The sequence below is a fragment of the Passer domesticus genome, chromosome 17, assembly GCF_036417665.1.
Source record: "Passer domesticus isolate bPasDom1 chromosome 17, bPasDom1.hap1, whole genome shotgun sequence".
NCBI classification, from domain to species: Eukaryota; Metazoa; Chordata; class Aves; order Passeriformes; family Passeridae; genus Passer; species Passer domesticus.
The window spans coordinates 8,168,632-8,191,730 of record NC_087490.1 but is presented as its reverse complement, the minus strand read 5'-3'; the positions used below and the strand labels follow the sequence as shown (position 1 = coordinate 8,191,730).

Here is a 23,099-nt window from a genome sequence, read left to right as displayed (position 1 = left end):
CAACAATTAGTATACACAAAGGCACTGCAAAAATGTAGAACAGGAAAATTACTGCATTTGAACATAAGGTGGCTTTTTGGAAAAGGTTGTTCATTTTTATGGTTCTTTTTAATTTATCCTTTCTGGTGCTCCTTTCATCCCACGGGTCAGTGTTAATAATCAAGACCTATGTTATACACTTTGCAGTATAATTAAAGTCACTACTTAATTGGAAAGCGCAGCACTAAACAAAAGGGAATCAATAATGAATCTAATGGGAAAAGCCAGAGAAAACATCTATCGAATATCAGAAATAACTGTGAGGCACTGCCATGTGTCCAGCACTGCTGCTATGGAGACAGCATGGAGCCTGGCGATGGGGAGGCTCTGCTCACGAGCCATGTCCTGCAAAAAACTCTGCTACTGGCCTCAAAAAGGGAATGGAAGATTTCTCAATATTTTTTTATTATTATTGGGAAACACGGTCACTGTTTTAACCTGTTCCTCAGTATTCCCACTGGAATAATTTAACATTGCACAACTAACTAAAGATACAAGGACCTAAAGGTGGTCTGGGACTTGGGAGACCAAGGTTTGAACCCACATTCCACCTAATCAATCATTATTTGTGCAAGGTGGGCAAAGCTCCAGCAGAGGTTGGGAGAAGACCTGAAATACCTTCATAAACAGGGTCAGTCATGACTCCAGGACTCAGCAACAGCTACAGAGAGACTGTGCTGATACAGAGCAGTACCTATGATTTCCTCAGAGTTTTCTTGCCCAGCCAAAGAAATAGGTGAATTTTTCCTCCTCTTTGAGGGCTTTGCACAGTTCCAGTCTGAGCCCCTTACAGCCAAACAAGAAACATTTCCCAAAAGGCAGTGACAAGCCTGTGGCGTACACAGGGATGCACAAATAAGCACAGCTGGCCCAGGGGCAGCCGTGTGAGTGAATTTAGGTTGTCAGCTGATATCCCAAATGATCTGAGTCAGAACTACAACACCAAATGCTGAGGAGGAGCTGGTCAGAGCCCAGCTCACTGCAGAGGAAGCAGCACAGGGATTCACTCAGTCCACACCAGTTCCTCCTGCTCTTGGGCAAGGCAAAATTCAGCTGAAATTGGCTGCGTCTCTCTGGGGCTGCATCTCCAGTTGTTCACACAGATAACGTGCATGCAAAGGTGCTGTTTGTAGGGGATTCACAGCCCGAGGAAAATGCCCAGCCCATGTAACTTGACAAAGCTTCATAAACTCCCAGAGCATGTGTCTGCACCTCTCTCCTTCGCCCTGCTCAAAATCCACATCTGGACATTGATTTGGGATCTCATTAAAACACTTCAGTTAGTTTCATCTCTTACTGAATTGCCCTCCAATAAACAATCTTAATCTTTTGCCCAGAGGTAATTCTGTCTGCTCCATTTTCTATCTCTGTTTTTCCTTCTCTCTGCTTCAATTTATGTCATATGTTCAGAGTGGCCAAAAAAAAGGGGTTTTTCAGAATTTTAGCATGGTTTTTTAGATTGATTGAGAGTGGGTGCAAAAAAAAAGTCAAATGCTTTCCTATAAAAAAATAAGCCTAACTGAAATCAAAATATCGTGCCTATGCCTTGGTTGTGAAACATTGTTCTACTTAAAAAAACTGAAATGCTTAATTTCAATTAATGTTTCATTTTACTCTGACCCGATATTTAATCTGAAAGTATTGGTAGAAGCTAGTAATGGAAAATTCATCATTTCAAGAGTGGTTTTTTTTTTAATGGGAGACTAAAAGTTTCATTGGTCTAAACACTTTGTTTAAGCAGACATTTCACAGAAGATGTTCAGCCTAACACAAAATATTTTTAGGCGATTTTTTTTTCACTTGTCATTTTCTGCTCATCAGAAATTCTGATTCCTGGAAAGCTCTGGACTTCAAATATTCTTTGTGAAAAGGCCCATTACATTGCACTCTGGCTAACCTGGAAAGAATCCTAAGGGTGTGTTTTAATTTGGAGTTTCTTGTGTCATTTCTCTAAGTGGCTCAAAGAACACCCAGCATCCCCAGAGGATCTGAAAAACAGGTCATGAGGCAGAGCAAGTTGCTATGGTGGGGAAAACCAAATAACCCCAGACCCAGCCTTCTCCACTGCACTGACCCAAAAGCTGATGCTCTGTGAAAGCCATCTGCCTTTGTGCCCTGCTCCTGCAGCCACGTCCAGCAGAGGATGTGGTGTCGTTGTGTTCACAGATCCCGGGACAAGGGAAGAGATGAATCTGACTCCATATATTTAGAAAGCTGATTTATGATGTTATGATTTTATATTATATTAAAAAGTGATATACTAAAGCTGTACTAAAAAGAATAAAGGATACATCAGAAGGCTAGGAAAGGAATGAATAATAAAAACTCCTGACAGAGAGTCTGTGATTGGCCATTAAGTAAAAAGAACTCACATGAGACCAATCCAAGATGCACCTGTTGGTAAATCATCTCCAGACCACATTCCACAGCCATCAGATAGTTATTGTTTACATTTCTTTTCTGAGGCTTCTTGGCTTCTCAGGAGAAAATCCTAGTGAAAGGATTTTTCAAAAAATATGACAGTGACAGATGTGGGTCATCCAAGCACAGCGCTGACGACCAGTGCCACCCAAGCCCAGCACTGAGCCTCCTCCCAGCAGAGAGAAAGTGCAAACACACCCATGATGGGGCTCCAGAGAGCTGCTGACTGATGGCTGAAATATCACAGGGACTCCACAGAGAACTGCTGCCAAAAGAAAGGGTCAGAGCTGAAGGTGGTGGTGGTGCCTTTGCAGACAGCTGGAGCTCACTGGGCACTGAGGACCCTCTCTGGCAGCAGGGTGCTCCCCAGCTGCTGGCCTCACTGGAGCTGCTGTTATTAAACCTTTGAATGAACAAATCAGAGGTCTGTTTACCAAGCTTGCCCCCTTGGTAACACAATTTGATCAATTCCGGAATTCTTTTTGATAGGTAATTAAAAAAGCTTTTCCTTAGGTATGGAGTGGATTGAACCATTAATTACACTTCACAGCCCTAGAGATGCAATTCTTTTGCTATTGTGAAATGACTATGGCAAACCACAAAAATGCTTGCCTCCATAAAAGAGCTGAATAAATGAAAGCAATTTCCTCAAGACCCAGATTTCCCTGCGTTTTATGGCTAAAGACCTGAGTTGCCACGGCATTAATAAGTTTGTTCTTTAGGGCTGAATTTTCTCAATACAAATGTCCATGACCGTAACACAAAGAAATATCTTCTTTGGCTGATAGAGCCAGCAGACTGAATCCATATATTAATATTATTGTTATCACTGAACTGCCACAATGCACTCGGCATCCAGTTGCTCAAAAAAAGATCAGTTAAATTAAAGATCCTCACCGAGCAGCAACAATTTTGTGTAAAAGCCAATTTAGCCATTATGGAAGCTGCAGGATCATATTAACTTTTCTCAAAAGTATGCATAATGCATGACAGCAAGTGGTTTTGACAAGTGCCTGAGTGTGTGTGTCTACGTGTGTAGATGTGTCCTGCATGTAAAGAAAGCCCTGAAGTTATTTAAGTTGCAAAGTCAAGTGATAGAAAGATAGAAAATGCTGGATTTACAGGTGTTGCACCTGTTCAATTCAACCCCTTGCAATCCAGCCTGTGCATCAAAAAGAACAGGGGAATTGATGTTATCCTGAGAGACAATGCTTGTGTCTGAAAGCATCTGGTTAGATGACACTTCCCAATTTTCCAGCATGATACACTGTAAAAAACACAACTTTTCTAAATTTTGGGGCCTTTACCCCTGTCTTTGAATGACATTCCCTAAGGTTTTGGACTTTTTTGTACTTTCTTTAACTTTGATAAAGTCAGAATCTGCTGTCACATGGGGCTTCAGCACCTCTGCCTTCATGCATGACTGGGAAGGGCTGAGTCTGATCCTGTTACTGGAGCAGGGGCTGATATTTTGGCTAGAGCTGGCAGCAGTGGAGGCTGTTATTCCCCAAAGAGGGCAGGAGGAGGAATTCTGCCAGCCTGTTGTAGCCGTACCTGCTCTCCTCTGCCCAGTGCCTGCAGGGGTTTAGGCTGCTGAGCCTGGGAAGTGCAAAATCTCCACCCAAATCTCAGCTCTGTTGCTTCAGGTCTGGTTTTAACTATTCAGTCAAACATTTTCCCTTTGACATTATGGTCAAAGAGGCATGGACAGAGCCCAGCAGATTTTACAGCATTCCCAGGGGCAGGATTCAGGACAATTCCACACCTACACATATTGGGAGGGATAGCTGCCAGGAATACAAGTTCTTATGCTTTCCTACACACAAGGTTCATTGGCATCAGGAGATTATTTTCACTCAGTGCTCAGGTTTTTTCAATTATGACACTCATTTTATATATGGAAGAACATATATGGAAATTACTCCAATAACACTTCACCATCAAATAACGCTTCTCCCAGAGAGGCACAGAACAAGCTCTTGCTTAGCTGTCTGCTTGCAAAACAAAAATAACCTGTTCCTTACAAGAAAAGCTTCTTTCTTCCATTTCATAGAAGAAATAAGATGTCTTAGTGAGGCCTCGAAGTCCTGCTAATACTTTACTGCTGTGAAGAAAAATCATGACATTAAACATTCTGAGCTCCCTGCAACATATTTTCTACAGTGGTATAGCCCTTGAAAAACTTCAAATATTATATAATTTATACATCTCTGAGAGATATTTAAAAATCTCTGATATTGAGCAGAAAAAGCTGGGATATATTTATCATACCATGCTAGAATCAAACTGTTATTTTGTAATTATTGTGTGACTTGTAATCACAAGCAAGAAGTTTACTGCCATTGCCTCTATTTGGCACACAAACACAATATGCTCGTCTCCTGTACCAACAGAAATTTGTATCCTAAAGGAAAGGTTTCTGAGCTAAAAGGAATAAAAGCAGTGGCAGCAGCAGGTAGGAAAGCAGAACAAAATGTGAGAAAAGCATCTTGAGGGCAGAGTGGCCACCCAGGCTTGAGCCTGCTGCAGTGGAAGGACAGGGGAGGTGACTCCAATTTAGGAGCCTTCTTGGTCACGCTGGCTGACTCTGCACCTCTGTAGTGCAACATCTTTTTTAATTTGCTGCATGGGGATGAAAATACCTCCTGAAAAGCAATTATACTGCCAAATGTTTATGAACCTATGCTTGTAGATGGGGTAGAAGGCTTATTCTATCAGAATAAGAGAGTGGACAATGGTAAGACGGGAGTTCAAATGAAGTAAAATACAATATTTCTCATCTAGCTTGGAATATTACAAGTCCTGAGTTTGCATACTGAAATCATGTTTACTTTCATAAATTGTGCCTGTGCAATGTAGACTTGAGTATAAATTCTCCCAGTTCATATCTTTAATACTGGTTTGTGAAAATACATAGATTGAATATTTGAAATGGAAGCCAGAATGGGGAGAAAGCAGAGTTTAATACTTTGGGAATGCAAATTCAGATGTTTTTATTCACAGGCTGGCCATGGACTTTGTACATGGCCTTAGACACTGATTCTACCTTGCTCCTCAATTTAAAAATGAAAATCCCTCTCCTTTAAAAAAGGAACAGTTCTGGGAATTACATGAATATAAATCACAAGCAAACTGACAAGTTCAGCAGTGGAGAGGGGAGACCACTGGGCAAGTCTGCACACAGAAACTGGACAAGAGTGGTAGCTCAAAGTCTGTCTCAAGTTCATGGAGGTTCAGTTCTCTCTAAAACATTATTAGAGCAGAGTGTCCAAAGCAAAGAGTCAGGCTCAGCTTTGGTACATGTCCTTCTTGTGCTGGGGGCCACAGAGCTGGGTGCAGTTCCAGGTGGGTGTAGTACAGAGTGGAGCAGAGGGGCAGGATCCCCTCCCTTCCCTGCTGCCCATGGGGAGGGACGAGCCCAGGACAGGTTTGGCTCTCTGGACTCTGAGTGCACTGGGCCATGCTGAGCTCCAGGTAAATCAGCACCCCAACATCCTCCTCAGGGCTGCTCTCAAACCTTCTAAGTGGGCAAAAGTCTCCTTATACAAAGACCTTCTGCCTTCTCCACACTCCCACTCATTTTCCACACAAATTCAGTCTGAAGGGTTTTCCTGTGACTCATCCAGAGGCAAGTGCATCAATTACAGCTTCTAGATCTGACTAGAACCACTTCAGGAGTGTCCAAATGTGACAAGGGAGGCAGTTCTCCCAGTAACACAGATATTTAATCATGTGGCATGGCCTGATGAGATATCCACAATGAGAATGTCAAAAAGCTCCTCTGAGTGACTCATCAAAGCTTCTAAGCAAAACTGTGGGAGAGCATAATCTGAAGTGAAACATTCTGCACTGCAAATGGTCTCATGCCTCTGACAACTGCTGAGCTGGATCTCTGCAGCCTTTGCTTTTGTATTTCCGAGCAGAACACATCTCATTTATCCTCATCCCCCTGCCCACAGCAGCAAATAACAGCCAGGTCAAACCTCACCAACCTTCATTGGGGAAACTTCACTTTGACTTTAGGGTCCCTGGGCCAGGTCTGATGCACAGCTCCAATATTTGCATAACTACGGAATTCTCTTTCCCCAGCATAATTCCATGATGGATTTTTATGATACATCAAGAGAGGTGAGATGAGACCATTGAACAAATGTGTACTTGCACCAAATGTGGTATCAAGGCAGCACATTGTTTTCTCTTTGCCTCTTCTGACACCCGAGTTTTCTTTTCTGTAGCAAGGGTTTGAGAAAACAAACGCTGAGTCAATACTTCTGAGATCAGTTTAATATATAACACAGCTAAAGAAATTTGTAGTTAGGCTGAAATTTTGGTTTTGGCAGCTTGAACTGCCTAAAACCCTAATTCAATTGTAATCTACTCACAGACCGCAGCTGTTTAGCTTGGCTAAACTTTTCTCACCATTTAATAAGATACTTTTTTATTTAACTTTCAGTTCTGCCTAGGAGCCCCAGTGGGTCTTTTAAAACAGAAGATTATTATTAGAAATTAATTAAGTATTCTTTTCAATTCTGTCTCCCGAGAGCAACTAGGCATTGTTGCTGATCTCCTCTGCATTAAGACATTACTGATTGTCATTCATGGGATGATAGTGTGGATGTCTCATCTGGAAAATATATAACTCCATAAATATGAAAGATTCGAAAGTTATTTAATACAAAATATAATAAATCAGTGCAAATAATAAACATGTAATTGCAATGTCAAGCATAGCACAGGCGTGGGAAGACTATAAACAGTGGAATAAAAATAGACACACATTCCAGAGACAAAAAAAACCTTACTGCAATTACAGGACCCCGATGGATTGCACTTAGTCCATGTTTCAGCACACTGCAAACCCTGACTAAACAATTCTAAGAATATCAAATGCAATTAAAGACAATTGATTTGATAAGCTGGGGTTATTTTTAAAGGACCAGTGACTATAAAGTATTTGTTGCACTGCCCCCCTCCCACTGCACGTGACTACAAGAAGCACAGACTAAATCTTCCACCTCTGCAGGCTTTTTCTAAATGAACCAAACCCAAAAAGCACTAATATCCTGATTTAATTTTTGATCTGAGGCATTGAACATGCATATTAATGTACTACTGACAGAATTAGCTATGCATTTAATTTGGCACTTCATGCTTGAGATGGCAGTTGGTCTATTTCATTTCCACTCAGCTCAGGGGTATCTGTACAAGTAACTGCTGTCATATTCCAGCCAGGAAGGGATGTGAAGAGAAGAATGGCACCATGGGTCAGCAGAACAACAATCAATCCCTTACTCCAAATAATAATGCAGAATTCAACTTACTTTTTAGGTCTGTAGTCAGGGATGGACCTGTCCAGTGATATCCTGTCACTGAGCTGGGCATTGTAACCATATTCTTCATACTTAGTCTCTGATTCATGGCTATCATCTCTCAGGGTAGCAGCCATTCCCCCCTGGCCCAAGCCTCCTGGACCTTCAACTAATCCCATGGGCTTTGCCAGACCTAAATGAAACAGATACAAAAATCAAATTATTAATATAAAGGGTATAGACAGAACCTCTTCTGTGACACAGAATGTTTTCAGGTAAATGAGATTTGAACTTCCAGCTCTTAAACCCTCGTGGCTCTGTGGAAATTATCCTCAGCTTCTCAAACCAAAGTCCAAATCAACACATCTTGTAGTATCTGTGCATAATGAGCAAACTATAAAGAATCAATTAGCAGCTTTCATGATTCCTTCTTTTTCCAAGATGGCTAATTATTGTTAAGATAATTAAGAAAAAATTTTCCCCACTAGAACTGGAGGGTTTCCCTGTGTAGCCCATTAAAGCTTCACTCATTTTAAAGGAGAGATGTTGAATTCCTACCACATTTGGGTGTGCCAGTTTAACTCCACATTATTGTCAGCTCTGGTACCTGCTCTGTGACTCCAGGACCTCTGCAGCCCTGGTCCAGGTTTGGTTCCTGTGCTGGGGACACAGCTATGGACTGGCTTCTGCTGGGTAGGAAATACAGGATAAATCTGATTTCATTGCCTGAGTCAACAGATGGGTCCTTTGGACTCAAATACACACCCTGCCCAGCCTGTTGCCACAAAGATGTGCTAAAATGTTTTAATGGAGCTGACACTCCACCTGGGAATCACTCCAGATTTCCTCTGCACTTCACATCTGACAAATGAAATATGTAAGGTACTCAGCCCTGTAGAGCTCACAGCAGCAGAAAGTTTGGACACTCAATAAGTGCTGAGAAATCAGCCAATTAACAATGCATTTACAGGTTTTGTTCACTGGTCAACTGAAAAATAAAAATAAAACAAAACTAAACCAACATAAAAATGCTTGTATGATCACATCACCAGGAACCTCTTCCATGGCAACAGGCATTTAATTTGGTGCTGAATCCTCATAAATAAGCTCCTCAAATATCTTGTGTTTAATGTCAAAGCTCTCCTTTCCCAAAGGCTCACTATCAACAAGCCATTATAAGTGATAAAATTATTTATAATAACCCTGGGAACACAATACAGGAATGTGTGACTCTCCCCCAAATCATTTATGACACCAAGTAAAGCAATTAGAGCTTGACCTGCCCAACATTTTTCAAATCAAGACTTTTTCAAGAGGAAAATGCCATTATTTCAACTAAATGATTAAAAAGAAAGAAAGAAACTGTCAGCATTTGGTAGCAACAAACACACATGGCAGTTCAAACGTGGGACTGCTTCTCTAAGTCCCAGTAAGGAGGGCAGTTCAGACCTTTGAGAAGGAATTTTCTTTCACCTCACTGCAAACAATGTCTTTCCTTGTTACAGCTCCATCACCATCACTGTTTAATGACAGGACAGCCCAGTGAATGAACCAGCCTGGTTCATTACTGACCTGAAAGAGTAAAATTTTGCATTTTCTCCTGCAGTGCTTATGACGAAATCCTGTGCTGAGGTCAAGTGCAATAATACAAACACTCACAAATTATCATAAAAGGAATTCTGCTCCTGAATTTCAGACACTGTTGACAGAAACAGATAAATACTGCAATCAGTGGTGTTGAGTCAGGACAGATCTTGTGTTTGTGTCTTTGATGTCTTCACGCTCTTCACCACCATGCACTGAAACGTGGCTAAAACTCAAGAGTAGTCTGTATTTCAATCCAGAGAAATTCCTCTAGCTTATTAAGTGAAGCACTTCCATCCATATTCCATATTCTGAAAATATTTCAGGGAGCTTAATTTTGAAGAAAATGGTAACATTTGTCCTTTTTGTTCCAATTTAGAATGAGAGGCTACTTGGCACTTCGACTTTCCTTTGGAAAAATTTGAACAGAGGGCCCTGCATGCCTGGCCTGACAATGACTCCTTGCTTGAGTAATTACAGAAATTACATGTCTGAGACTCCACATCTCTCCCCACTCAAAAGGAAAAACAGAGCAGCCTAATCCTCCTGCTTGATACAGTCTTAGACTTAACAGACTTCACCAGCAGTGATGCTGCAAGCTCTGCCTGACATTCCCAATATATGAACTATAAAAGAGGCTCAGTTTCTGAAAAAAGTCATCAGTTCCCTCCAAAAAAACAGCCAAATTAAACACTTTAAAAGTCAAAACCCCAGAAAACTTGACAAAGCCTATGTCCTTGAAAGACCATAATGTGGAAATTAATTTGATGAACATTTGGAATCATCTGGGCTAGGTTCTGATATAACATCAAAGCAAATTGAAGATGACTTCATTAAAATCAACTGACCTGCTTTAATGAAAGGGTCTCCAAGATGTGGTGTGCTCATTTGACTTGAAGCAACAATCTAATTCCAGTGGTTGAAAACTTTATTTTTCATACTATATTCTCTTGCAGTTTATGGAACAAAACACTTGAGTCTTCATGGCACAAGTAATGTGAGAAGGAAACTTCCACCCCACAGGAAACATCAAGCACTTGGCTATTTTACTTCTGAGAGAATTGGTTAGACAGCCTGCCAAACCATCCATGATGACAATTATTTCATATACCTTCTTCTAAATCTGATATTCTAGCTCTTTGTGCTGCTGATCTGATCTTGTTGGGGGAAGGAGCCATCATTTATCTGACTTTCTCTCAGAGCATATTGCTGTGAGCTTTTTGCTCCAGCTACCACATTGTAGCTTAGCCTGACTGACAGTTATCCCAGTGATGCAGTAACATTGACCACAATAAAGCAGCAATTAAATAAATGATATCACATTGCTGCCTTCTTCAAAAAGAGCACCACAGTGCCTCTGGAAGTTCTTAGGAACAATGAATATACTGTATTTTATCTATGTGCATGTGTGTGAGAGGCAGCAATTACAGGCAGTGTTCCTCAATGCATGGTTGGTTAGCCAGACCATGCCTCACATATCTGCATTGCATTTTCCATCTCAAAGTTGATTTGCTGTTGCTTCAGCAATTGTCTCCTCAACAGAGAGCTTCCTCCCATCACTCTCTATGTCACAGTGATGACATGCTAACCCCCAAATCCACAGTTACTGCACAAAAATAGGTTGGTATCAAGAATTAGGATCAGGGGACAGGTGATGGGATGAACATCCCCCAGCCTGGCTGAAGCAGAGCCTGGTGAACACCCCCCAGCACATCCTCCAGGCCCTCATTTGAGAGCACTTTTCTCTTTTCTTCTTGTTTTGAAGCTCATTGCAGACTTCCAGCTCCTTCTCTTACCTTTGGGTTACTCACCTGCAGCCCTAACTCACCCATTTTTCCACAGCATCAGAAGCCAACGAGGGCAAGGCCCAGAGCCAGAGCCAAGGATTGAGATCATGGGGCCAGCTCTGTACACAAAGGGGATGCCCAGTGAGCAGCTGTTTTTCAAGCTGTCTTTTCTTTAAATTTTCTAGACTAAAAATATCTGCAGCTGATACACTGGGAATGGTCATAGACTGTTCCATGCTGCAGATGACAATGAGGTCACAAATAATTAGTGTCTGTCATTCATTTCAAATTTATTGCTCTCACTGCAGAGGTTTCTGTGTAGGACAGAAATTGTTAGGAGAATGGAGAGCAGAACAAGCCAGCCTTGGTTCCTTAACCAGATTAATTACTCCACAGGAGGCATCATTTTCTAGGAAGAAAAGAGATCTTCTATTTTTCATCATAAACCCTGTCACAATGGGAAAAGTACTAAGGAGATTTATATGAGAAACTATGGCAAAATCTAGATCAGATTATGGCTGTGATTATTTTACTATCATTTTTTTTCTTATTTGCAACACAATTATAGGCAGCTGTAAATCAGGTTCAGCCAAGGCTCTCAGACAAAATTAAACTTCTGACAATTCAAAATAAAAATAAGTGATTGAAAATAATAATAGAATGACATAACACTGAGAGAACTGCTACAAAATCTCCAAAATGCCCTTGCTGGACTGTCTCAGTCCCAGCTTGAGAAGGGTTCCAAAGCCAGACTTCTGGGCTTTATCTACACTTACATCATCTGCACATTTGAATAGCTGCAGAAAGTATTTCAGTTTCTAGCGCCTTAAAAGGAGGGGATAAAACATTTCCTTATAAAACACCTGGCATAGGTCAAAAAACCTGACACATTCACCCAGTAATTCTACCTGAAATTCTACCTGTGACTCCTGAAACACTCAAACAGGAAACACAAAACTCATCAGAAAACAGTTGTTTCCTTCCTTCTCCAATTATTATTTCTCACTTGAAAATATGACTGCATACTATGTAAAGCAATAAAAATATTTAGATCCTAACTTAAACAACAAAAAAATTAGGGACAATAGAAACTCCACATAGATTTGACAAAGCTGACTTTTAGCATTTCCAGTTACAGCTTTGCGAAGAAAAGAAAACGGTTCAGAGATTCTGGAATAGGTTCAGTGACAGCTTAAACAAGACTCAGCTTACAATGTCTTTTTAAGCTATTTTTACATAAACCCAACAGTTTAGAGGCATTAAAGCAGTTGCAACTATTGAATCAGTCTCAATGCTTCCACCTCGAATTCCTGTGTTGTGCTAATTTTGTGATCTCGTTCTGTTGCAGCTGGAAACTTCAGCTGAAGGTTACAGCCTCAGTGAATGGCATATCTGGAGGCATGGAGGGAAGCACTGATCTTCCTCCTTCAGGAGCTGCATGTCAGAGTGAAGCAGGTGCACAAGAAAAGCAGCTGGTTGGAGGAGGAGGAGGAAAAGGACAACACAGGTGAGCCATTCAACACTAAGCTAAAGGTCTCAGCTCACCAGCTGTTTATAACTTCATTTTAGTGATCCCTAAAAATAACTATTAGCTGATGATTTCTAAAAGAACATGCTCAAACCAGAGAAAGGCTCTCTGGTGTAAGTAGCCCCTTTTCTCTCACACACACCCAGCACAGCCCCACTGGCATCAATTCAGTGAATGCATTGGCAGTTGACTGCACCAATATTAAACCTGAAAAACTAAAATAATTTTTCTGTTGCAAGCATGAGGATCAACAATATGCAGGGGAAAAAAAAAATCTTATTTGGAACTATTTCACTATTTGACAGTGTTTCAGCCAACTTTGCAAACAGTAGCAAGCAGCATGGGGAGTTGCTTGTGTCTAGCTCATGATTCAATCTAAATGTTAAACAGAGCCTGGCCTTTAATTTCTGCGTATCCCAACTTTCCATATCCCAAACCAGTTTCTCCCACCATGACCCTGAAGCAAGCCTACATAATATGTAAGATTTGCTGCCCAGAGAACTGATCTGAATTTTGCCCATATCAAAAGGTGCTCACTTTCTGAGCTAAAAGGAATGCTGAATGTGGAGGAGATTTATTTTACATACAGCAACATTCAGCAAATCACATCCCACAGGGATACAAGCTCCAACTTTTGGAAATTGGAGAGCAACAAACAAAACCCCATCTAATTTAAGCAACTCCAGCACTTCCATTTATCTGAAAACCAGAACACAGTCTTATTTTTTTTATAGTTGTACTCAAGTTTGCTGCATCCTTGCTTGAAAAGTTTATGTCCCCTGGTGCCTGGTATCAGCCCCAAGTATCTCTGCAGATATATCAGGGAGAAGACAAACAGCATCCTGCAGCTGATGGCTTGAAAAGGACAAAAATACAGCAACCTGTAAAGCTGAAGCACTTGATATGCAACTTTTTGTCTCCAGAAACAGGAGGTGGATGGTTTTGTAGCTTAACCTCATCTCCAGACCCCAGTACAAAGCCTGAGACAGCATTTCTCAGTCTTGGTGCCCAGATGAGAGGCAATGCTGTAAGACGTCATCCATCTGTGAGCAGGTGAATGATGGGGAAGGGATGAAGTGATCTGGCAGCTCTGCCTGAAAGGGGGCTGCTCCTTTCCCACCCCCAGCAGCCAGTCAGGCAGGGAGTGCAGAACCAGGAGCCTGGGAAATTATGCGGATTATCTGGCAAGAGAACTAATATCCAACCCCTTGTGTGCTTTGCCATATGTTGCTTCTTCAAAACATGGACTTTTCCAGGTTGCAGAGAGCACTCTGAGACACAACATGTGCATATCTGTCAAATGCTCCAAATACATTTTGTGGAAAATTCCATGAAGGTGCCCAGGGCTGTCCTCAGCAGCTGGGCTGGAAGCTGACCCTTATTCCATCCTACACACTCTGCTCCCACCATATTGATGCTTTAATCCTTAAATCCTACATGGTAACTCCTACCAGGAGAGGATTTGGCCAGAACAATTTTTTCCTTAGAGTTTCCATGGCATGTAGTCCAGACTCAGGATACCACTGCAGCAGATGCTACATGAGCCCAAAAAGACAGATCCCACCCCAAAACACTCACCATCAACAAAGACAAGAATCAGATACAAGAAATATAATGAAGAAAGAAGACATGAAGACAATATAACAAGGTCAAAGTGTTTCTGAAATGATCCTTTTTGTAGAATAGCTTGTGATAAAGCTCCCTAGTCATTCAGGTAATTTTGAGATGATGAAAGGTGGCAGTTCTGTGTCTGTAGAGGGAAGGAGTCCACCTCTAGTAAAGCTGCCCCATGCCAAATGCAAGACTTAGTGCGTTGAGGAAGAGGAGAGGAATATCTGAGGAAATGAAAAGACTGAGGGCCAGGTATAGAAGACAGGAACTGTGTTAGTCATCTTGGCACAACATGGAGAGAGATCTGGTTCATCAGTGTTGACAAAAGGCCTGCTGGGGACAAAAGGGAACAGGATGTCCTTGCAGTGCCATGTTCTCTCTGAATCTGCTATTCAGTGGTGCAGCACACACACCACTGCCCTCTTACAGTTGCCTCATCTTTTGTTCCTTGGCTTCACAGAAACTGCAGCACTGCGTAGGCTACTGCCTCTCTAGACACAAAATTCATTAGTGCTTTTTAATTGGAAGAAATACTGTGTTTTTATGTACAGATATCTAATATCAAAAGTAATTGCTTTTATAGAACACTCATTTGGAGCTGGTTACCCCTTGAGATGAGAAAATGTATTCTAATTACAACAGATAATTCAGGAGGAGATAAACAGATTGAGGACTGGAAGGACCAAGAAATAGCAGCTGTACAGTCCACTGGAGATGAAGATAAAAGCTCATTTGTGAGGTAGGACACTGATCCCAAATTTACAGATAATAACAGAGGCACCAGTTTTGGCAGAAACTTGATTTAAACAAAAATAGATTTCCTCCTTAAGCAAGGAACAGCTATATAAGGATATATTTTGAGAGACAAAATAAAAAGCCCCTACTCCAGATGCATCATTTTAAATTATATGTGTGTGACTCTGATTTTTTTTTAAAATTTTCCTTTCAATGATCAAAAAGTTCATTCACAGAGAAAGATCACTTTGTTATCTTTAAATAAATAACAGATGCCACGATTCTTCTAGAAGTTTTTAAATCCCAGATGACTCGTGGTTTTTGCTGGTGAAACATAAAATGTATTTTTCTCTTCAGGGCTTTGGAGGAAAGCCAGAAAACTCCTCTGGTGATGGCATAAATCTGGAGTTGAGGGGGAGGAGCTGAAATGTTGGTGTATCTGCCTGGCAGCCCACTGATATTAAAAGGAGACAAAATCTGAGTGTCATCAGTTTGGCACCTGTCCTCTGGCAGTGGCCAATACCTGAGGCTTCAGAGGAAATGAAACACAAACGATAAAGCACTTGGCCAATTAAACTCTGCTCAGTCCCTGGAAGCAGAGCTCCCTCTGAACCCCATGGGCAGGTAACTAAAGCCCTGAAGCATAATATTAGATTACCCTCATTATCTTAACTCAGACAGGTAGAAACAGGGCATAAAACTACCCAGTGTCCTTTAAAAGCCCAGCCACTAATATTAGATTCAATGGGCTCCTGCAGCAATGAATTCTCTGGTACTGTCACGGTCAGAGTGTCACCGACTCACATGAAATGGATCATCTGTATCAATATATTAGATTTTCTTTAATTTTTCCAGGGAAACAGAGGTGAAAACTCCTGGGTGAAGTGATCATTAAAACAATAACAGAGCCATTCTGGAGGAAGGGAGAGAGGCTTCTCCTTGAAAAGCTCCACGGTGCAAGAGCTAAAACTTTGGGGCTGTTTAATTAGATTCAGGAACAAGCTGGTTCAGCCAAGTTAAAGGGTTTTAATTTTATAAATGAGGAAAATATCTTTTGAAAAGCGAGGAGTTTGCTTGTGTTAATCAAAGGTAGGGAAGGGAAGCAGTGGACCGTGGTGGGAAGGGAGGTGTGACCCAAGGTCTGACAGGATGGAGCCACAGCTGGAAAGCTGCTGTTGGATGCAATGACATTTCCTTGACCCTACAGAGCTGACTGCACACCTCTAATCACTAAAAATACCCCTTTGACTACTGATGCAATTCTAAATGAGAAGTCCCTGACTGCTCTATTCTCAGACCAGCTCCACTACAACAGTCAATCCCACAGGTGTAGGTTCCAAAAGGAAAAAAATATATTATCTTTAAACCTCAGGCACAAAAAGAAAAAAAAAAATCTATCTAATTTCAGGTCCTATGCAGGTCCATAATGTTCTAGACTCCATTGTGCTGATAATAGAGACCAAACTCATCAAAGGCTCTACCACATCTGACATTGCCCAACCTGCCAAATTACTGCCTTTCAGCCCAGGGTTCACCCTCGGGTCTCTGTCTCAGAGGGGTTTTGTCCAAGGTTAAGGAAGATTCTTCTCTCCTGCTCAAGGGTGTTTGGAGAGCCCTGACAAGGGCCAGACAAGCCCATCTCCTGCAGCAGCATTTTGCAATCATGCTCCACATTATTTGCAGACACTCATATGCCTCCCTGCTCATTTACCTAAACAGCCTGCTATTAAATTAAACTAACATAATCACACAGATAGCTTTCCCAACAACAAAGTCGTATAGAACACTTTGCTGTTTGTATGGCTGAAAAGCTCCTGGTTGTTCAGCTCATTTTGCACAGCAGAGGATGGCAGCATTAAACCCAGACGTGGGAGCTGCTGGAACTCAGAGTCACGCCGTGCTTGAAAGTGGATCTCGATTTTCCACTCTTGTGAAATTAGCCACTGAGTTCACCCCTGGCAATGCAACCACAACAAAGAGCCAATGGTAACAACTACAGACCTGCTGGCTACAGCCACTGCTCTCCTTCTGTGCTCCAAGAGCCACTGCCTGCTCCTCCTATTGGCATCAGAGAATGAAATGATCTGAGGATGTCAGAGCAGGGCTGGTTCTCTGTCTGCTGCCTCTCCATCTCATCATTGGACATTTCTCCTTGGGAATAGATGGGAGAAGACATCATCTGCTATTGAGGATGAGACATCTCAAATACTTGCACCCAATCTCTTGGAAAACAGTTAATTTGAATATTGGTTTTCACAGGAGCCAGAGAGAGCCTTGATTCCTCCCCTTTCCTTTCAGTGTGGTATTGCCTTAAAAGCTCTGTAAGGGTGACATACTTTTTTTTTCTTTCTTTTTTTTTTGCATCATTGCACATTGGTTTCAAAACATACTCGTTTTCCTGACAGACTGTCTATTTTAGATCTGTAGATCTGTGTATTTTTCTTGACCTGTCTTTGTATTCTTCTTTCTCAGGCACATCTTTGACACCTCTCAGGGAGCTTAGCTTGGGAATTTGGTTGAGACAGAACTCACATCTTTACTTTTCCTCCTCTTTCCTGCCTTCACTTTATTTTCATATCTCATGTCAACATACACCACAGCTGTGCCTTGCTTGTCAATGCCAGGCTGCAATGCCTCCTTCCATCAACCTCTTAATGTGTGTATGATTTAATTTTCTGCCAGCAGGACAAGTCAGCTCAAAAACAAACACTGGACACATTTTAAACAGCAAAAAGTCCTGAATCCAGCACCTAAACAAAAATGCTTACAAATTAACAAATTATGGCATATTTGAAGCTAAAATGGATGAAGTAAGTTATTCTGCAGAGTCCTTCTATTTGATGAGATGAAGTGATAGCCACATTTATAACAAATCTATCTACCAGAGGATGTGCCCAGCTAAAGGTCTGAGTCTCTCCTGCTCACAAAGGGGGAAGAGAAGGAGATTCCACAGTGCTGAGAATCTTACTTGGTTTTGAAGTGCCTTGGTATTGTTAAAGGAAATGTTGAGTCTGGATTTGGGTTTGGCTCTGGAAAGAAAAGCTTTAGCTCTTTATATTCATAAAAGAAAGCCTATTTAGAAATGAAAGACACGATGTTGCATGGATAGCTTATAACATACAATTAATCAGGGATTTATCAAGGACAAATAAAAAGAATTAGGTACCACATTCTCTGGGGGAAGCAAATCAAAGGATGAGATAGCTTTGCAAAAGAAAGTAGAAATGAAGATAATAGCAATTGCCAATAAATTTAAGAAAATAAAGATGTAATGTTAGGGGGAAAATATTGGCACAATGTTTTATTTAAAAGCGGTAATAAAAACATTGCTTACTTTGATTTCTGCCCTTTCTGCTTTATTGTTGATATAAAGATAAATTGACTCAGACTTCCAGGAGCGGGAAAGCTACAATCTACTATTACAGGCACTGTAAAAACCAGCTCTCCTATAATAACTGATTCATTATTAACAAGATTGGCTTCATTGCATGTGGGTATTTGTAGGAATTGACTGTGACCTAGGGCTGATTTGGGCCCTGACAAACCCACAGCAGGAGCCCTGGGCTTGCCTTGGAGGAGACAGGATGCATTTGGTAACAATGTGCTGCTTTGATCAACCTACAGAGCACGCTTAAATTACCACACATATATAGAATTCAGATCATATATAAAGACAGTGGCCAAATTTTTGAAGATGTGGCTCAACCTTCTTCAATTTACCTTTCTAATACACTGACTGCAACAGTGCTTATCTGGGTTTCACCAAGGCAATGTAAAAAGCAACTCAAGTTTTCAGAGACTCAATTTTTCTTCAAGCTTTCCTCTCCTTTATGCCAAAATTCCATGAAAGAATGAGTGTCCCTGTCCCCTGATGTGTCTCCAGTTTGTACTTACGACTACATTATGAGGTGTTAAATTACACAGTAAAAAGAGAAATGAGGACAGTGATAGAAGGTGCCTTTATACAGCAGAAGATCATCCTTCAGTGGAGAGACTGGTATGAATCAAAATTTGAATTTCAGAAACCTGAGTTCTGAGTTTACAGCTTGGGCTCATCACTCCTCAAGGACACAAAGCAGATGCAACTCTCCAGTCATGCTTAAACTTCAGGTCACACCCACACTTCTCCTAAGCAGCAAGAGCTTCCCAGCACCAAGTGGGGCCAGGGAAAGGCAGGGCTGAGCCCTGGGATGGGATGGGATGGGATGGGATGAGCAGCAGGACGCGCGTCACACTGCTGAGCACAGAGCACTGGCATTGCTTGCTCATGATTTAATTATTCACTCTACTGAAAGGCACTGAGACAGGCTACTGGGACCTGAGTCTGCCATTTCAGCAGGCTGAAAATAAGGCAGGCTCTCCTGCAGCACTGGTGTAGTGTCAGGGAAATGTCATGCTGCTGGAGTTATTAACTGAAATAAGCAGGAAAGTAGAGAAAAATGCTTGTGCTAACATATTGCCAATTAACAGAGCAAGCAAAAGTTCCATGTGGATATTCCTTTAAAAGCTCAGAACTTAATTTTCATGATTGTGTTTAAATAAGTAAAAATCCCATTTGTTACCAATGTGATTTTTAGCCTGGTTTGCTAAGAAAAACCATTTTGTGGGATCATGCTGTCTCCATTTGTCTATCAGTCTGCTTGCCTCTCCACACTCTCCCTTCACTCTGCTCGTTAGATTTTGAGGACTACTTCTAACTTCAGCCAAAGCTTGGCAGACAGTCAGAGGTCTCCAAAAATTGCATTTCTGTGAGTGTCACAGAAGCTGACATCTGGGAATAAAGTGCCATTAAAATGTTCCTACTGAGAGAAGAGGTTTGGTGAAAGATCAAACACAAGAGACCTGTTGGAGCTCTTAGAGACCACCCAAGAATTCACTTGTGGGTTGCCAACTCACAAGAAACTGAGTTTTCTTGGTTTAGCTGCTCAAGGAACTGAACACATATTTTTAGGATTGAATGTGTTCATTACTGGGTGTCCAGGTCTGTTGGGAGCCTGGCTGATTAACAATATCACAAAGGTAACCTGAGGACAGAGATAAGGGGAAGGGATCAGGGGAGCAGAGAGATGAGCTGTCACCACAGATAAGGAGCACAGCACAGCCCCCCTGGAAATGAAGGCCAGGTCTCCTGGGTCTGGGACTTGTATTTCAGCAGCTTAAAATATTTTCTTGACCCCTTCTGTCCCCAGTTCCTGTGAGGTCACACACTCTGCTTCTTGTCAGGGATTACTGGCAATGATGAGAACCAGGGTAAGTGATAAAAGAGTGTGTTTTCTGGTCACAGATTAGGGGATTCCTAATGAAATAATGAGGTATGTATGTGATCCCATTTAAACTACTTTTCCTTATTACAGAAAATTCACATGGAAATGCCTGACTTGCTAGATTAGCACTGCTACCCTTGGAAAGACAGAACACAGGCTCAGAGGTGAGGCACCCTGACAGCAGGGCACACCACTCCATGCAGCTCTGCCTGTTTATCCCCTGGAATTAATAAAAAATGTGTTCCTTCTGATTTCTTATGCTAGGAGTGCTTTTCCCTCCCCACCTTTGAAAGGAATATAAAGCAAGGTATCATCCTAAAACGCACAAAGCCTCATGAGCAGAGGAGCAAACAAAACCTCTCTCTCTCTTTTTAACAGGGAATCTGTCAGTTCAGTATCTGTCAAAATACTTTTGAAAATAATCAACCTCTAGTTTCACAACCATATGCTGAGGCACTGAGGAGCCACAGGCATGCAATATCAAACAGATTAGAGGCATCTTCTTCCAGCTCAGGGACAAAAACAGAAGATCATACACTGATTTCTGCTTCTAAAATGAATTTCCATCCTGAAATATCATTTTGCTTTATGACAATATGGTGTGTCTCAGCCTAGTCATCTCTAATTGGTGCTGATCCTGCATGAGCTGTCCTGTCCTCTGGGCCTGGTTCTGACTTTGCTACTCAGTGCCATAAGGAACCCACACAAGAGCTTTTCTCTCATGAAACTGGTCCACACTAACTATCAACATTCCAAGTTAAGATGCACTGCCAAACTGTGGTATGGCTGTCCCAGAGTGACCTGTTATATACAGCATTGATTAACAATATCACTATATCACGATATCACAATATCACAATATCATTGGTGCTGCCATGGGGAGCTCCACCTCTCCTCAGGGCCAGAACAGTTCTGCCATGAGCTGGGCACAGACCCTGACCCCACTTCACTCATCCCATGAGCACTTCCATCATCTATAATATGGCAAATTTCACACTGGCCTCATTCTTCCATAGGCTCCACTGTGTCTCTTTGACTCTATTTGTGCTCCAGCTTCTTGTCAGGCTGATTAAAGGCTCAGAGATGCCTAAACAAGTCCTGTAGCACATGCAAAAATCCTTCTGCAGTGCTCATCTCCTTCTCTGAGGGCTGCATCACTCAGCCCGTGTCCCTGGGCACGCTGGGCTGCTCCATCCCAGCTTCAAAGGTAGGGCCATGTCTTTGTTCCCTCTTAAATATTTCTCCTCCATTTATGCCCATCTTTTGTTCACTCTTCTCATTGTGCAAAGAAGACTGGAAATTCTCACTTTGTGAACTTTTTAATGTGTGACAGAAAGAGGGAGACAAAGGATCCAGTTATTAGGCAGATCAGGTTCAGAATGAATCACAGAAGAGATTCTTCGTTCCATGATCTCATCTGAGAGGGCTCTCTGCAGCCTGGCTGTGAGTTATGTGGGCCTGGAATGGGAATGTAGCTGTGAATATGGGACCCATACCAAGCTGCCTCTTTCAGGGAACAGAAGGTTTTGCATACAACCCCACTGGATACAGGCATTATAAAAGGCACTTCCCTTCCAGAATTAATTTTCTGTTGAATGGAAATGCATCGAGCCAGATGGATCTATTTCAGGAGGAGCATCATGCTGGCACAGGTCTAAAATCAAAGATTATTGGGTTTGTGTATTCAGAGCAGGAATAGCTGAGGTTGAAATGTTCAGTACAGGTGCTGACATGGTCATGTCTGTGCCTTTTAAAGGAGCACCCCACGAAGGATGTGTTGAGTGAGTTTGCCAAATGTTAAACTGAAGAAACATATGAAATTTATAATTAATACCTGCAAATATTTCCACCGCTCCTTGTGATACTAGCAATGAATAAATAAAAGACATTTTTTAGCTGCTGAGAAAGTTGCAGCTTCTGGCAGATACAAAAGTTCATTAAAGAGTGGTAGAAATGACTGGCCACCTGGAAGAAAGGTGGCTCCAGTGGAGAATTTGGCTGCCCACATCCCTGTGATGGTTTTGGAAAGTCAGCAGCCTAAATCCACAGATCTGGGTCCTGGGGACTCTCCAGACAACACACAAATTTCATAACAGAACTACAAAAAAAAAAAAAAAAAAAAAAAAGTGGTTTCCAAACCCAAGGCTAGCACAGGCTCACACCTAAGCCACCCAACCACCCATTTTTCCACACCAAACCCACTCACTGCTTGTGAAAATTGAAATAAACTCTTTCAGCAGCTGGGCAGCTCAGCATTAGGCTGTGTATTATCTCCAAGATGCTCAGCTCACTCTCCCCTCATGCCCCACTCCCATCTGTTACATGGAGCCACCTGCAATCCATCAGCAAGTTTTAGCATTAACAGCTCTGTGCTGGAAAATCTGTTTTTCCTGTTGGAGGTGTGAACAGTGCCTGCTCCCTGCTCTGGTACCACAGCCAGCACTCACCCCCAGCTCGCAGCAGAGCAATGGGTGTCAGCATTGGCCACCAGCTGAATTCTGCTCCTGGCAGCCACCAGTGGGGCTGAGTTTGGCAGACACAGAACTTTGCAGCTATCAGCAGCCTCATTTTACTCATGGCTGCATGACCAGAAATCTGTCTTACAAGGAACCCATAGAGCAACTGCAAATTTTCATCCTGAGGAAAACTAACCTTTGGGTTATACAGTGCTATTTCAATTGGGGATATTTTTAGTCTTATCACTGCCTTCAGTTCAGCGTGCACAGGAAAGAATACCACCAATCTTTGCTACAACACAAGGCTTGCTTGAAAATGAGTTAATATAACAAAAAACACATTTTTATTTACAAAAGCTGTTCAT

The 23,099-nt window shown here is 41.8% G+C and overlaps 1 protein-coding gene across 2 annotated transcripts in view; it reads right to left on the bottom strand.

The window, feature by feature from the left end:
* Window positions 1-23,099, bottom strand: part of GALNT9 (polypeptide N-acetylgalactosaminyltransferase 9) — a 129,330-nt gene that overhangs the window by 96,877 nt on the left and 9,354 nt on the right. The window contains exon 2 of one of the 2 annotated variants that reach the window (XM_064392127.1): window positions 7,782-7,962. The exons of the other annotated variant lie outside the window; for it this stretch is intronic. Coding sequence (XP_064248197.1) covers window positions 7,782-7,962 — 181 coding nt within the window. The remainder of the gene's footprint in view (window positions 1-7,781; window positions 7,963-23,099) is intronic. 2 annotated transcript variants of the gene reach the window in all.